The sequence below is a fragment of the Ascaphus truei genome, chromosome 20 (genome assembly GCF_040206685.1).
Source record: "Ascaphus truei isolate aAscTru1 chromosome 20, aAscTru1.hap1, whole genome shotgun sequence".
Classification (NCBI taxonomy): domain Eukaryota; kingdom Metazoa; phylum Chordata; class Amphibia; order Anura; family Ascaphidae; genus Ascaphus; species Ascaphus truei.
The window spans coordinates 31,180,010-31,194,187 of NC_134502.1; the positions used below are offsets into that span (position 1 = coordinate 31,180,010).

General features: G+C 46.8%; 1 protein-coding gene across 1 annotated transcript; it reads left to right on the forward strand.

The window, feature by feature from the left end:
• Positions 1-6,561: 6,561 nt before the first annotated feature.
• LOC142470844 (claudin-15-like) lies at positions 6,562-11,599 on the forward strand. Its single transcript, XM_075577643.1, has 4 exons — positions 6,562-7,026; positions 7,253-7,334; positions 8,214-8,324; positions 8,428-11,599. The coding sequence occupies exons 1-4, from the start codon at positions 6,888-6,890 to the stop codon at positions 8,552-8,554; spliced, it is 459 nt and encodes a 152-aa protein (XP_075433758.1). The 5' UTR covers positions 6,562-6,887; the 3' UTR covers positions 8,555-11,599.
• Positions 11,600-14,178: the final 2,579 nt, after the last annotated feature.

Sequence of the window (14,178 nt, forward strand, 5' to 3'; positions counted from 1 at the left end):
GTAGTGGCCAATTCTGTACTCCATATTCAAGGTGTGGTCTTACTATTGCTTTATACAGTGCCATAATTATGTTTGCTTTCCTTTCATCCATTGCCCGTTTAATGCAAGATAAGATCTTATTTCCCTTTGCCCCTTAGTCCAGAAAATCAAATCAAATTTAGTTTAGTTTGAATTATAATATATTTCAATTAATTTTTAAATTTTTTATTTTTTTTTTATATATATACATTTCTTCTGTAGTAAAAATGAATTTGAGCTTTAAGTATGTTTTTTCTATGTAAGCATTATGTGTTTTAGATCCTTCCCGCACTATGTGTTGATTCCTTTATATAATTGTCCTTTATCTGTCTCCTTTTACAAGTCTAGTCATTTAAAATTGTATGCACCTTGAATACGATCCTATTAGCATATTGCGGGTTTACAATCATTCCACTATTGGTTGCCAAACAATTGACTGACTATAAAGGGGCAGGACTTCATCTCAAGAACCATCAGCCCTTTGAGAAAGTCGCCCGGTGGTGCCGAAACGCGTCAGGGATACCGAGAGCGCGATTACGTCACGACGACGCTGCGCACGCGCACGAGGCCCAAACCTAGCGTGGGAACTGTACAGCGGCCATTCGGAGTGGAGGGCTGATTTCTGGACAGCAAAGAGACGGCACACGGCGTTCCTGGTATCCGGGGAGCAGCGGTGTATACTGGCAGTCCTGGTATCCGGGGAGCAGCGGTGTATACTGGCGTTCCTGGTATCCGGGGAGCAGCGGTGTATACTGGCAGTCCTGGAGGAGCTCACAGAGCTATTTCGATCTACAGAACCGGATGGTGGTGATATATATTCACAAACTGCCTTTTAATCATTTTAATCTTGTGAGTGCGATTCTTTCCCTCCCCTTCCTCCCTTCCCCTTTTAAAATAAACATACAGTGTTATGCTATGGGGCGTGCGCTCTCTCTCTTTTTGTATATATATATATATATATATATATATATATAGGTAACTACATTATATTATAGCCTAGTACAGCTCAACCCCCTTACATGTGCTTGGGATCCAAAGAATCACATCGCGCTATAAGCGCTATAAGCGGATCGCGTTAGAAATAACGGACCATTGTATGCATCGTACAATAAAGTATTTAAGACACCAATAACCGTGTTGTAAAGTATTCATAAGTGCGAAAATTGGGAGCCCACGCGTGCATCGCGATATAAGCGGATTCGCGTTGTAACGGATCGCGCTATAACGGGTTTGAGCTGTATATTGTATTATATTATGCCATATTATGCTACATCATTATATACATACAGGTAGAGTAAAGGGGATTTGTAATAGTATTAAGTAAATGGATTTGCTAATAGGGGAAGCTCTTGCATACCCACCTGGCATCCCAGCAGTTAAAGGAAGGGAGAGGCCCTTAACATATCTTTACAGTTCATTAGAAGTGAATTTCCCCGCGTTCAAAGTGGAGACACTTTTCTTAGAGCTTTTAATGAGACATTAATCCCACTATTTGTTCCTTAATCCCTCTTTTTATACCTCAGCACAGGTACAGCACGGACAGCGGCAGTGCCAGCCTCACCCTCACACACACTACTGCACCATGTATACACACCACAGGTACAGCGCGGGCAGTGCCAGCCTCCCCCTCACACACACTTCTACACCATGTATACACAGCACAGGTACAGTGCGGGCAGCGGCAGTGCCAGCCTCACCCTCACACACACTACTGCACCATGTATACACAGCACAGGTACAGCGCAGGCAGCGGCAGTGCCAGCCTCCCCTCACACACACTACTACACCATGTATACACAGCACAGGTACAGCGTGGGCAGCGGCAGTGCCAGTCTCCCCCTCACACACACTACTACACCATGTATACACAGCACAGGTACAGCGCAGGCAGTGCCAGCCTCCCCCTCACACACACTACTACACCATGTATACACAGCACAGGTACAGCGCGGGCAGCGGCAGTGCCAGCCTCCCCCTCACACACACTACTACACCATGTATACACAGCACAGGTACAGCGCGGGCAGTGCCAGCCTCCCCCTCACACACACACATTACTACACCATGTATACACAGCATAGGTACAGCGCGGGCAGTGCCAGCCTCCCCCTCACACACACTACTACACCATGTATACACAGCACAGGTACAGCGCGGGCAGTGCCCGCCTCCCCCTCACACACACACACATTACTATACCATGACATTTGTTAGGGTTAGAAATTCTCTTTTAATACCCCTATTAGAAATCCCCTTTTACTTTGAAGTTTCCCCCCTAATACCAAACTTCACTTTCTAACCCCCCCCAGCAGTCTCAAACCCCGGGCCTCTTAAATATGGCTTATTATATAAACCCCTTACAACTTTTCCCTGAACCCTACGTCTTTGAAATCCATCCAACCCCTCCTGCTTTAGGGCTCATACCTCAAGGAGCTCTTAACAAAAGCAGCTGTATAGTCCCGGGTGCTTTTTGGGGGTTAGGATATGAGAGATAGGTGTTAGCCAGGTCAGGTAAGGTGTTATAGGGCCGAGCGCTTTTACTGCATGGCAGATCCTATAGCAGACTCTCCAACATTTGACACTTGGAAACAGGTCCCCCTTGGAGTTTCTCTCTCTCTGGTGGGTGGAGGTATCATTGCCAAACAATTCCTATGGAACTCCCCTAAACTATACAATTAGGGGGGGGGGGGGAATACTACAGATGGTGCTTATAGGAGAGATGCCGGCAACAGCAGCGACCCCAGAAGGAAGGAGCCAGAGGATAATGTGTTACCCTCCCCTGTCCTGCTGTGAGACGGGGTTACACAGGCCAGGGAAGGGGTTACAGGGCTGAGCGCTCTCACTATAAGGCAGATACTACAGATGGTGCTAATGGGGGAGATACCGGCAACAGCAGCGACCCCAGAAGGAAGGAGCCAGAGGATAATGTGTTACCCTCCCCTGTCCTGCTGTGAGACGGGGTTACACAGGCCAGGGAAGGGGTTACAGGGCTGAGCGCTCTCACTATAAGGCAGATCCTACAGATGGTGCTAATGGGGGAGATACCGGCAACAGCAGCGACCCCAGAAGGAAGGAGCCAGAGGATAATGTGTTACCCTCCCCTGTCCTGCTGTGAGACGGGGGTTACACCGGCCTGGGAAGGAGTTACAGGGCTGAGCGCTCTCACTATAAGGCAGATCCTACAGATGGTGCTAATGGGGGAGATACCGGCAACAGCAGCGACCCCAGAAGGAAGGAGCCAGAGGATACTGTGTTACCCTCCCCTGTCCTGCTGTGAGATGGGTGTTACACTGAGGAGGGTCACAGGGCTGAGCTCTCTCTCCCTCTCTCTCTCTCTCTCTCTCTCTCTCTCTCTCTCTCATATTAATGTAGCATACACTGCCACCTGGTGTTCATTATAAATATTGCAGCATAAACACACATATACATGGTGGACGGTTTGGGGCACTTTTGTACCCACCATAACTTATCGCTTCCAGCTTCACATTGCAAAGCCAGTATAACAAGCCTGGCACTGTGGAGACCCGAAAGGGTGGGGAAAGCTGCCTATGAGTAGGATTACTGGCTCTGCACTTCTGTAACCCAGGCTGTGCTGAAAAAAAAAGCCGTGTAATGCGGCAGGCAGACGTTTACAGGGATCCGTGTTAAAATGGATAAAAAGCGAAGAGCGACACACTGTGCACTTTTGTCTGTCATTTCCCAGAATCCCTAGCTGCACTGCATGCAAAAAGATAATGGGGAAGGGCAGGGCGGCAGACCTGGCTGAGGCGTGTGAACGTGCTCACTAGTGGTATTTTCATTTGATATATACATTGCCGTGTACGGTTAACGCACGGAGTTTGGAGTGAACGTCTAGTACGCCTTGCGGCCCGGCAGGGTCGGGCTTAGGCTTTGCGGGTCCAAGGTTGCACGATGGCGGCGGGGCACCCCCCTGTAAAAAAGTAAAGGGGACTTACCTTGACGTGAGTCCCTCCTCCTGCAGCATCGCGGCGTCATTTGACGTCGGTCACCGTGGCAACGCAGCGCTATAGGAGGCGTCCCGCTCCGAAAAAGGTAAGACGCCTCTCACAAACTAACACAGGCACACCTCTCTCTGTCCGTCCGGGGGCCCCCACACTCCCTCCTCCAGCTCCCCCTCTCCGGTCGGGTGGAAGTTGGATCCCGGGAGTGCCGACGGGAGGAGGGAGTGCGGGGGCTGGCGAAGGCCTAAAGCCGGGATTATACAGTCCGCTTGCTTGCGAGAGCGTGCACGCATAGCGTGCAGAGCGGCCCTGGCACCAGCGATCTGTAAACTCTCCTTCCTACCAATGTACAGGCGACGGGGAGGCCTGGCGGGGGTGCGGCCTTGACATCACGCGGCTGGTTCGCCATCATTTGCTGAACTGCCGCCGTGATGTGGCTACCGCTCGGCCGCCGCGCCAAATAGACAACAATCTTCTCTTTTTAATACGCGGCCCTACCATCGCGCCCCGTCGTGTGCGCACACGGGGCGGCCTTATAGGGAGTCTGCAATTTGTTTTCGCCGCCCGCACGCGGCAGCACCAACGAACGGACTAAAAGCTCAGCCTAAGGCTTTGCTCGCCTTGCCCTAAGGCAAGGCCTGCGTTGCGGGCCTCCTTGATAAGACTCTAGGGGACCAGAAGTGAGGATAAACCAGAAACATGTCAGGTAGGGAAGGCAGAGGTACAATACAGTAGAGTTGGGGGGTGAACGTAGGGATGTACGGCTAAGGTGGAAGCCATCCTGACATGGTCCAATCCCCAAACAAACGCATTTACCAAACTACAGTATAGCAGCTTTGCCAAGCTCCTGACGGGTCCAAAAAACATAAAGGGGAAAAGGAACCAAGCGTGATCTGTGAAGAAAAGGAGGTTTACCACTCCAAAGGCTTGCAACTCACAAGATAGATTCTTGATCGAGAGTAAAACAGGGCATAAGCTGAAAGGACTCTGGGACCTTCCGTGACCCCGGATATATCTCAGCAATGGATCCAGAGAGCATGGGGAGAAGGGGAATAGAGGACAATGCACTCAGCGTAATAGAATGAGATGAATTGTACATATGAAAACGCGCGGGTTGAGTAACAGGGACTCGGAGCAAGTTTGCATCTCGATCTCACCGCCGTGGCATTCGCTTCCAATGGCTTCTGTGTCACGTGATCTCCGGGACTCTCATTTCACAGTGTTTCGCCTCTGTCCTGCACCGATAGCCATCCTACGCGTTTCGCCTCAGGGGTGATCTGACCTTACCATCCAGTACAGCACCGCCCAGTATCCCCCACGGTGTGAGGCAGCCTTTGAGGTGAGCTCTCTGCGGTGCTCACATCCCGGAGGTCCTAGGCTACTCGAGGTGGTTTGTGATACAGACCGATTCTTCAGCCTCTAGTTTGGGTGCGGTTTGAAGTCAGGTCGGTCGGCACCTCTGCCTTGTGGATCTATCATCCTGGAAAGTTAATAGCAACCTACACGGCTACTACTCCGGGAGATGGCCTATGCCACGTAAAAAAGGATTGCATGGGTGTCAACTTGTACCTCCATGCAATCTAAAGCCCCTTAACATCCACACTCGAGATCTTAGATCCAGCTGTATGGCTAGGACCTCTCCGTCCTGAGACATACTCCACCACCCAGTGAGCAGCCACTTTACCTGACCCAACACTGCCACTTGTCCCTCTAGAGTGTAAGCCCTCAGGATCAGGGCCCCAATTACCTTCTGTAATTGATGTCACTCTGTATACTCTCGCTGTACCACGCTGCAAATATGTTGGGCAGTTTATGGTCATCACTGGTCACAACTTGTTAAGTTGACTTGAAAAAGCTGCGTGGTAACAACCTCACTGTTCCGATACAGCCTAGGAATGGCAGTAAACACGATCAAGAAGCCCAAGTCTAGGGGGGGGGAGGGGTGGCTGGTAGACTGGGTGATCTGTCCATGTAAAAACATGGCCTTGGGGTCGACCTCTTCTGTGGAGGGTGGCTATAAAAATAAAAAAGGTTTAAGGGCCGCCTCCTCCCACTGTTTGAGATGGACGGAAATAATAGGGTTTGGGAAGAAGCCATCAGAAGAAAAACATGTTTTGAGGTGAAGAAAAGAAGACGCCGGGAACCAATAGGTTTTAAGGAATAAGTAGAAGGGAGAAAATTACAGTATATGATTTTTTTTTGGGGAGAGTGGGTGGGGGAGGAGGATTAACAGTAAGGGCAGTTACTGTGTGGGGTTCATTACCCATGGAGACTGGGATGGCAGATACAATAGATATGTTCAGCCAAAAGTTGGGCATCTTTTTAGAAAGGAAAGGTATACAGGGATTTACCAAATAAGTAAACATGGGAAGGATGTTGATCCAGGGAGTAATCTGATTGCCAATTCTTGGAGTCAGGAAGGAATTTATTTTTCCCCTTATGAGATATCACTGGATGATATGACACTGGGGGTTGTGTTTGCCTTCCTCTGGATCAATAAATAAATATAGATATAGGATAAAGTATCTGTCGTCTAAACTTAGCATAGGTTGAACTTGATGGACGTACGTCTTTTTACAACCTCATCTACTATGTAACTATGTAACTATATAACTACTATGTAACTTTGTAACTACTATGTAACTATATACCTACTATGTAACTATATACCTACTGTGTAACTATGCAACTACTGTGTAACTATATACCTACTATGTAACTACTGTCTAACTATATGCATACTATGTTACTATGTAACTACTGTATAACTATGTAGCAGGGTACAGAAAAGGGGGAGATGACATGTACCCCCACCCCACCCCCCCAAATTAATGTTGTGTAACACGGCGACACAACGTGTGACTGTGACTTGTGTCCTCAGGGTACCTGCAGGCTTGCCGGGCCTTGATGATCACCTCACTCCTTTTGGGGTTTTTCGGATGCCTGTGTGGGATGCTCGGGATGCAATGCACCAAGGTGGCGGAGGGCAACAGTGTGCTGAAGGGCAAGATCGCCACGGCAGGAGGAGCGCTCTTCATACTCGGAGGTGAGATGGAATAAGTTCTTCTGTGCCACTGTGTGGAGACCTTCCGCAGGGTCGTAAAGAGGAAGTTCTCCAACGAAAATGGAGCTCATTGGGAGTGGCGCTCCATTTTTCGTTGGAAAACGACATTGGTGGAAGGCATGACTCCTGACTCAAGTCTGTTGGATGGTTCTTCTGGGTTGGGACTCCAGGGCATTATGTGCTGACGGTTCCTCCACTCTCTTTTAAGGTATCTGTCCTGGGATCGCTCTCTCGTGGTATGCCTTTAATATCACTAAGGAATTCTTCGACCCTCTGTACCCGGGAACCAAGTAAGTCTCAGGAGACGAGACCTCCCCTTTCCCCTGACCCATGTATCAATCTTCTGACCAAGCACCGTAGGGTGACACAGTGACACAGACAGAAGGGAGCTATGAGTCTGTCCCTCCCCCCGCAGGGTGACACAGTGACACAGACAGAAGGGAGCTATGAGTCTGTCCCTCCCCCCGCAGGGTGACACAGTGACACAGACAGAAGGGAGCTATGAGCCTGTCCCTCCCCCTGCAGGGTGACACAGTGACACAGACAGAAGGGAGCTATGTGCCTGTCCCTCCCCCTGCAGGGTGACACAGTGACACAGACAGAAGGGAGCTATGAGTCTGTACCTCCCCCCGCAGGGTGACACAGTGACACAGACAGAAGGGAGCTATGAGCATGTCCCTCCCCCCGCAGGGTGACACAGTGACAGACAGAAGGGAGCTATGAGTCTGTCCCTCCCCCCGCAGGGTGACACAGACAGAAGGGAGCTATGAGTCTGTCCCTCCCCCCGCAGGGTGACACAGTGACACAGACAGAAGGGAGCTATGAGTCTGTCCCTCCCCCCGCAGGGTGACACAGTGACACAGACAGAAGGGAGCTATGAGCCTGTCCCTCCCCCCGCAGGGTGACACAGTGACACAGACAGAAGGGAGCTATGAGCCTGTCCCTCCCCCGCAGGGTGACACAGTGACACAGACAGAAGGGAGATATGAGTCTGTCCCTCCCCCCGCAGGGTGACACAGTGACACAGACAGAAGGGAGCTATGAGTCTATCCCTCCCCCCGCAGGGTGACCGTGACTGAGAGAAATGAGCTATGTATGAGACTTGGAAGTTCTACATATAATGGTAGATTTCAGTAGCTGCAATAATGACTTGTTCTTCACCCCTATAGATATGAGATCGGACCAGCTCTTTACCTTGGCTGGTCAGGGGCTCTTTTGGATGTTGTTGGGGGTGCACTTCTGTGCTGCTCCTACAAGACTCAGGTCTCTAGTGCAAAAAAGTAAGTTGTAATAATGTCGAGTGTGTGTAAGGGGGAGGCTGGCACTGCCGCTGACCACTCCTTCAACTTCTTCAACTTCTTCCTCTGTCTATTCCTCCTCCAGCAAATACAGCTATCGTGCCCCGGGCCTTAACACCGTGTCCTCTGCTAAGGCCGGACCTCAAGCCGCTCTCCCTCGATATGACTCCAACAACAGCATTTGTAAATATGGCAAGAACGCTTATGTGTAGGACTACGGCTAAGCGTGAGGAACATAAAGACATTTCTGCCATGCTGCGCCTAACGGAATCACCCCTTCCATATTTAATCTCCCACCCAGGCCTCATTCTTCCCTCTACCTTCAACCATGGTCCGTGCACATTTCTAGTTCTCCAATTGGGAAACATTCCTGAACTTTTGCCAACACTCGACGTCAATATTTTGGAGGCGTCCAGCTGGCTACAAACTCTCTTAGTTTCTGTGGAAACTCACAGCTACACATCATCTTTCTGTTGTCCCTGTTCTTATTGAGACGAAAGATCTAGCGCGTCCCAAAATGGCCTTCGTTTCAAATGTAATGTTGCCGATACGGTTGCCGAAAGATTTTGTTGAGCTCTCCTCTGCGAAAATCTGGGCATCTAACCCATTATTTCCTCCAATGTCTAAATTCAAGATGGCGGCTGAATGGTTCCTTCTGGACAGCTTTCCTTGAATGCAATTGTCACATGTATGATTATTGGAAGATGGTGTTGATTAACGATGAGAAGTCTTCCTTCAAAACAGCGGGCGAATGGTTTAATCAAGCCATCTTTTCTTGAGCGTATTTTCATATACTGTGTACAACTGCTGAAAGAATGTGTGTGTCTTCCTCTGAGAAAAAACAGGAATTGAACCCAGTAACATTCAACGTCTCTATTCAAGATGACAGGAGAATGGTTCCTTCTGGACAGTTATTCTTAAACACTGTTGTCACCAACACGATTGAAAATTGTTGTAAAGTCTTTCTCTGAGAAAATCCAGGAATTGAACCCATTATCTTTCAAACATTAAAGATGCCCTTGTGTTGAAATATAATTTTCACCGGTATGAGTGGGAAGAGATATGGTGTATGCCCGAATGAATTTGGGAACCGTACTGGGAAGGATACATAGGGTTTCACTCAATATGGCAACTGAATGCCAACATGTTGCCAACATGCCGAGTTCCTTAAGGAACTCCTCCTTATTCATTCGTGTCACTTATCTCTACTCAAGATGTTGGATGAATGGTTCAGTCTGCTTTCCTAGAACACAAATCACCTACACAAATGCCAACACATTTTGGGCTACTGTTCTTTAGCAAAGTGAGAAAATGTTCTGGTGTTGAAGCAGAACGCATGTGGGTGTTTCCACGCGAGTTTCCAGTCAAGATGGCAGCTTGAGTGATGACTTCCGGATGGCTAGAACAGGGTATCAACGATATAGTTTACAAAAGATGTATTTTATTTGTGACTTGAAGGAAATTCAAATACGTTTGATTTCAACCATAAACATTAGTTTTGTCTACTCAGGTTTCAGATGAATGGATAATTCTGGATGTTTTTTTTCTGGAACACAATTTCCGTTTTCTGAAAGATGTTGCTATTTGAGGACTTCCTTTTAGCAAATAAGAAAATGTTTGAGGATTGAACCATAAAACATGTCGGCACTTCCACTCGAGGGTAACTACTCTTGAATCTTGGTTTCCAGTACATGGTTCATTCTGGACAGCTTTGGTAGAAGAAAAACTTTCCCCAATGGGGTTGCTGGGAGATTTGGCAATTTCCCCAACTTTCTCTGAGAAAAATCGGGGGGGATTCTGGAAAGAATTTTACGGCAGCACGAACTAAGGATTCAGACCAGGAAACTTCCGCTCGTCCAAGCTCAAGATGCTCGACAAATGGCTCTTGTTGTTTGGGCCTCTGAAGTAATCCCGTCTGCTTTTGTGGAAAATGTCCTACAAACTTGGCAGAATCAAAGACTAAAAAAAAAAAAGAAAAAGAATGAAGGATGGAATTGTGCTACTAAAAAACTGAAAACAGATTATTATTAAGATAATTTTATTGCGTCAGACACCAGACTGTCTTGTATCTCTACTTCAAATCTACCACTTCAATACCAGTGCACGTACGGCATGTATGTGTCCGGTATTACTCCTCTGACATAGTAACCTGATCGGCTTGGGGGGGGTGGGGGAGGGAGGAGCGGGATGTCTCAGAGAGAGAGGAGGGCTGCTGCTGGGTAATGCAGCCAATCAGCAGGAGGTGGCTGGAGCCAAGGAGAGGAGGAAACAACATGCACAAATTATCCCCCACATTTTTGAAACTAGAGTTGTTCTGTTTAGCATTTTAGGTTGTAAAAGTTCCTAACGTAGATGTTCTTTCTGGGAAGATAAGACGGTTTGAAACGATTAAAGATGAGAGACTGCATCGCCAAGATTTCAGATCATATGACTCGCGTTTCTGATGAACCCAGGTCTAGATACATTTACATTTAATTTATCAATTGAATTTACTGATTTTTTAATAATCACAGCTCTAGCCCACATAGCAGCGTCCTGTAACTCCTCATACAAGCTTCATATACCCGCCCCATATAATTACTCCATAAAACTCCCTCTATTGCCCCATATAATTACTCCCTAAAACTCCTATTGCCCATATAACCCCTCCCTATAACTCCTCCTATTGCCCCATATAACCGCTCCCAAAAACTCCTCCTATTACCAAATATAACCGCTCCCTATAACTCCTCCTATTACTCCATATAACTCCTCCTATTACCCAATATACCCGCTCCCTATAACTCCTCCTATTACCCCATATAATTACTCCCTATAACCCCTCCTATTGCCACATATAATTACTCCCTATAACTCCTCTTATTTCCCCATATTCATTCTAACTCCTCCTATTACCCCATATAACCCCTCCCTATAACTCCTCCTATTGCCCCATATAACCCCTCCCTATAACTCCTCCTATTGCCCCATATAACCCCTCCCTATAACTCCTCCTATTGCCCCACATAACCCCTCCCTATAACTCCTCCTATTGCCCCATATAACTGCTCCATATATCACTTCTCATGCAAAATCAAGGCAATATACAGTATATATATTGACATTGAAATAACAGAGATCAGAATTATTCTTTTAATGACCAATATTGACCGTCTGGATTTTTTGGGGGTTAACTGGAACCTGAAGTTTGTTAGAAATGTGGACTCTAATCTGTTTTATGAACAGTAAAAATATTCCTAATTAAAATATTTTGTATACAGTATATAAGACCAGTCTGGATCTGTTTATTTTGCACACATATATATATATATATATATATATATACAGTGGTTGACAAATCACCAAAAAATCTACTCGCCACCTAGTACCAAACGTGTGCTGCTTGGGCCAATATTTACTCGCCCGGGGGTTAAATCCACTCGCCCGGGGCGAGCAAATGTATAGGTTTGTCGAACACTGTATATATATATATATATATATATATATATATTAACCAACGAATTCTACATACGGGACATTATTCTCATGGATACAAATTTATATGGTGACACATATATATATATATACGTAGATGACCTAGGCACAAAGGGATAAGACAGGAGGGAGAAAAATGATATATTAATGTGGTAAACAATTGTATCCCACACTGGAAATATGAGAATGGAGGAACAGCTGATTCGAATCTCTAATAAGACAAAATGTCACCATATAAATTTGTATCCATGAGAATAATGTCCCGTATGTAGAATTCGTTGGTTAATTCAACGGTAGATGCAATGGGTAGAACTTTGTGTCGTATTAGTCAGTTCAAAACTGAGGTGGATAGTGTTCTTCTTGAATTTTATTATAAAATAATGACCAACATTTAGGTATAAAAATAAAAAAAAAATGCAATCTATGCAATATTGAGAGTGGATCACAATCAATATAGTGTGTGGAAAACTGTCCAATATAAATGAAAGTCTTTAAAAAGACTTATAATGTCCTTGATGCACAATGCATGTCACATATATTGACAGAATGTGGGCAGATATTAATTCCCGTGTGGCAAGAGAGGGTGGAAAAGACTTCCTAGGTCCTTGTAGTACAGTCCGTCTCACGTATCACATACAGCGACCTTCAATGTCAATCCAAATGGGTCTCCTTACCCTTCGTGATGATCTTCTGGATGGTGGATATAAGGGCAAAACTGCTTGTTTGCAGTGTGATCTCCAGGGAGCTGTTTTGCATAGAGGGAGGAGGAGGGGAAGGGGTTATCCTGCTTCTCCTTCGCTTGTATCTTTATATTATACTAGCTGAGAGACCCGGCGTTGCCCGGGATGTGAATACCGAATAATTGTTTGGTGAGGGGGTGAATCTTGGGTGGGTGGGTGGATGGGGGGGGGCTGAATTTTGGTGGGTGGGGGTGAGTTTTGGGTGGGGGTGAGTTTTGGGTGGGTGGGGGGGTGAGTTTTGGGTGGGTGGGGGTGAATTGTGGGTGGGTGGGGGGATGAATTGTTTGAGTTTTGGGTGGGTGGGGTGAGTCACCCCTCTCCATGTAGCCCGTCTCGGGGTTCCGGATCGATGTCACTGGCGTCTCCAGACGCACAGCTTTCCTCCTACTAGACCAACCTCACTCACCGCTTCCGCATCACGCGGGGGGGTTAGTTCACCTCTCGCGCGATGTCCAACGTAGAGTTGCCGGGTGCTCTATGCGCACTGTTTCCTGTTCAGCTCTCTTCCTGCCAATACAACTCACACACTGGGGGGAACAGGATTACTCCTCTCACATAGGCGATCCTCTCTCACTGAATCACCCGACGCGTTTCAACAGTATTGTCTTCGTCAGAACCCCACATATATGTGTGTGTGTGTGTGTATATATGTATATGTATGTGTGTGTATATATGTACAGTATATATATATATATATATATATATATATATATGTATATATATGTATATATATATATATGTATATATATATGTATATATATATATATATGTATATATATATATATATATATATGTATATATATATGTATATATATATGTGTGTGTGTGTGTGTGTGTGTGTGTGTGTGTGTGTGTGTGTGTGTGTGTGTGTGTTTGTGTGTGTGTGTGTATTAAAGGAAGTAAACCAGTCCCAGTACACAGTTCTCCGGAGTCCCTGCAGCCTGAATATAAGGATCACCAATCCCTCAAGGATATCTGCGGAAAACACAAAAAGAAAAAACAGACGCACTCCGAGTGTGCTAAAGTTTCACACTTTGTGTAGGACTGCAACAGTATATAAAATGTGCGCTCGCAAACAGATCTAGAACAGCAGCGTGTCTGAGATACAGGCATACCCCGGTTTAAGGACACTCACTTTAAGTACACTCGCGAGTAAGGACATACCGCCCAATAGGCAGACGGGGGCAGAGGTATTGGTCCACACTCACTCTCCCCCGCAGGGAAGAAGAACATGGGTAGGCCCCAATCTCAGGCTCCCAGACGTGTGACCTGCCTTCCTCAGAGAGGAAGGAACAACCTCCAAATTTAGGGTCGGTCCTGCCCTTAAGTACAGCCAGAGGGCGGGCACCCCGTTGTCCCAGCTACAACAGGATGTACCCCCCCCCCCCCTGCTGTCACTCAAGTGCAGTACCAAAGGTGAAGGGGAAAACCCCATGATGACTACTGGCAAGGCCTGCTTATACCAGAACTTACTGCCAGGAGAAGGGCAGATTAGTAGTCAGGGGTGACCCTGCTACAAGTATATGTACCGATAGAGACAGATATATAAGTATATGGACCGATAGAGACCGATATATAAGTATATGTACCAATAGAGACCGATATATAGGTATATGAACCAA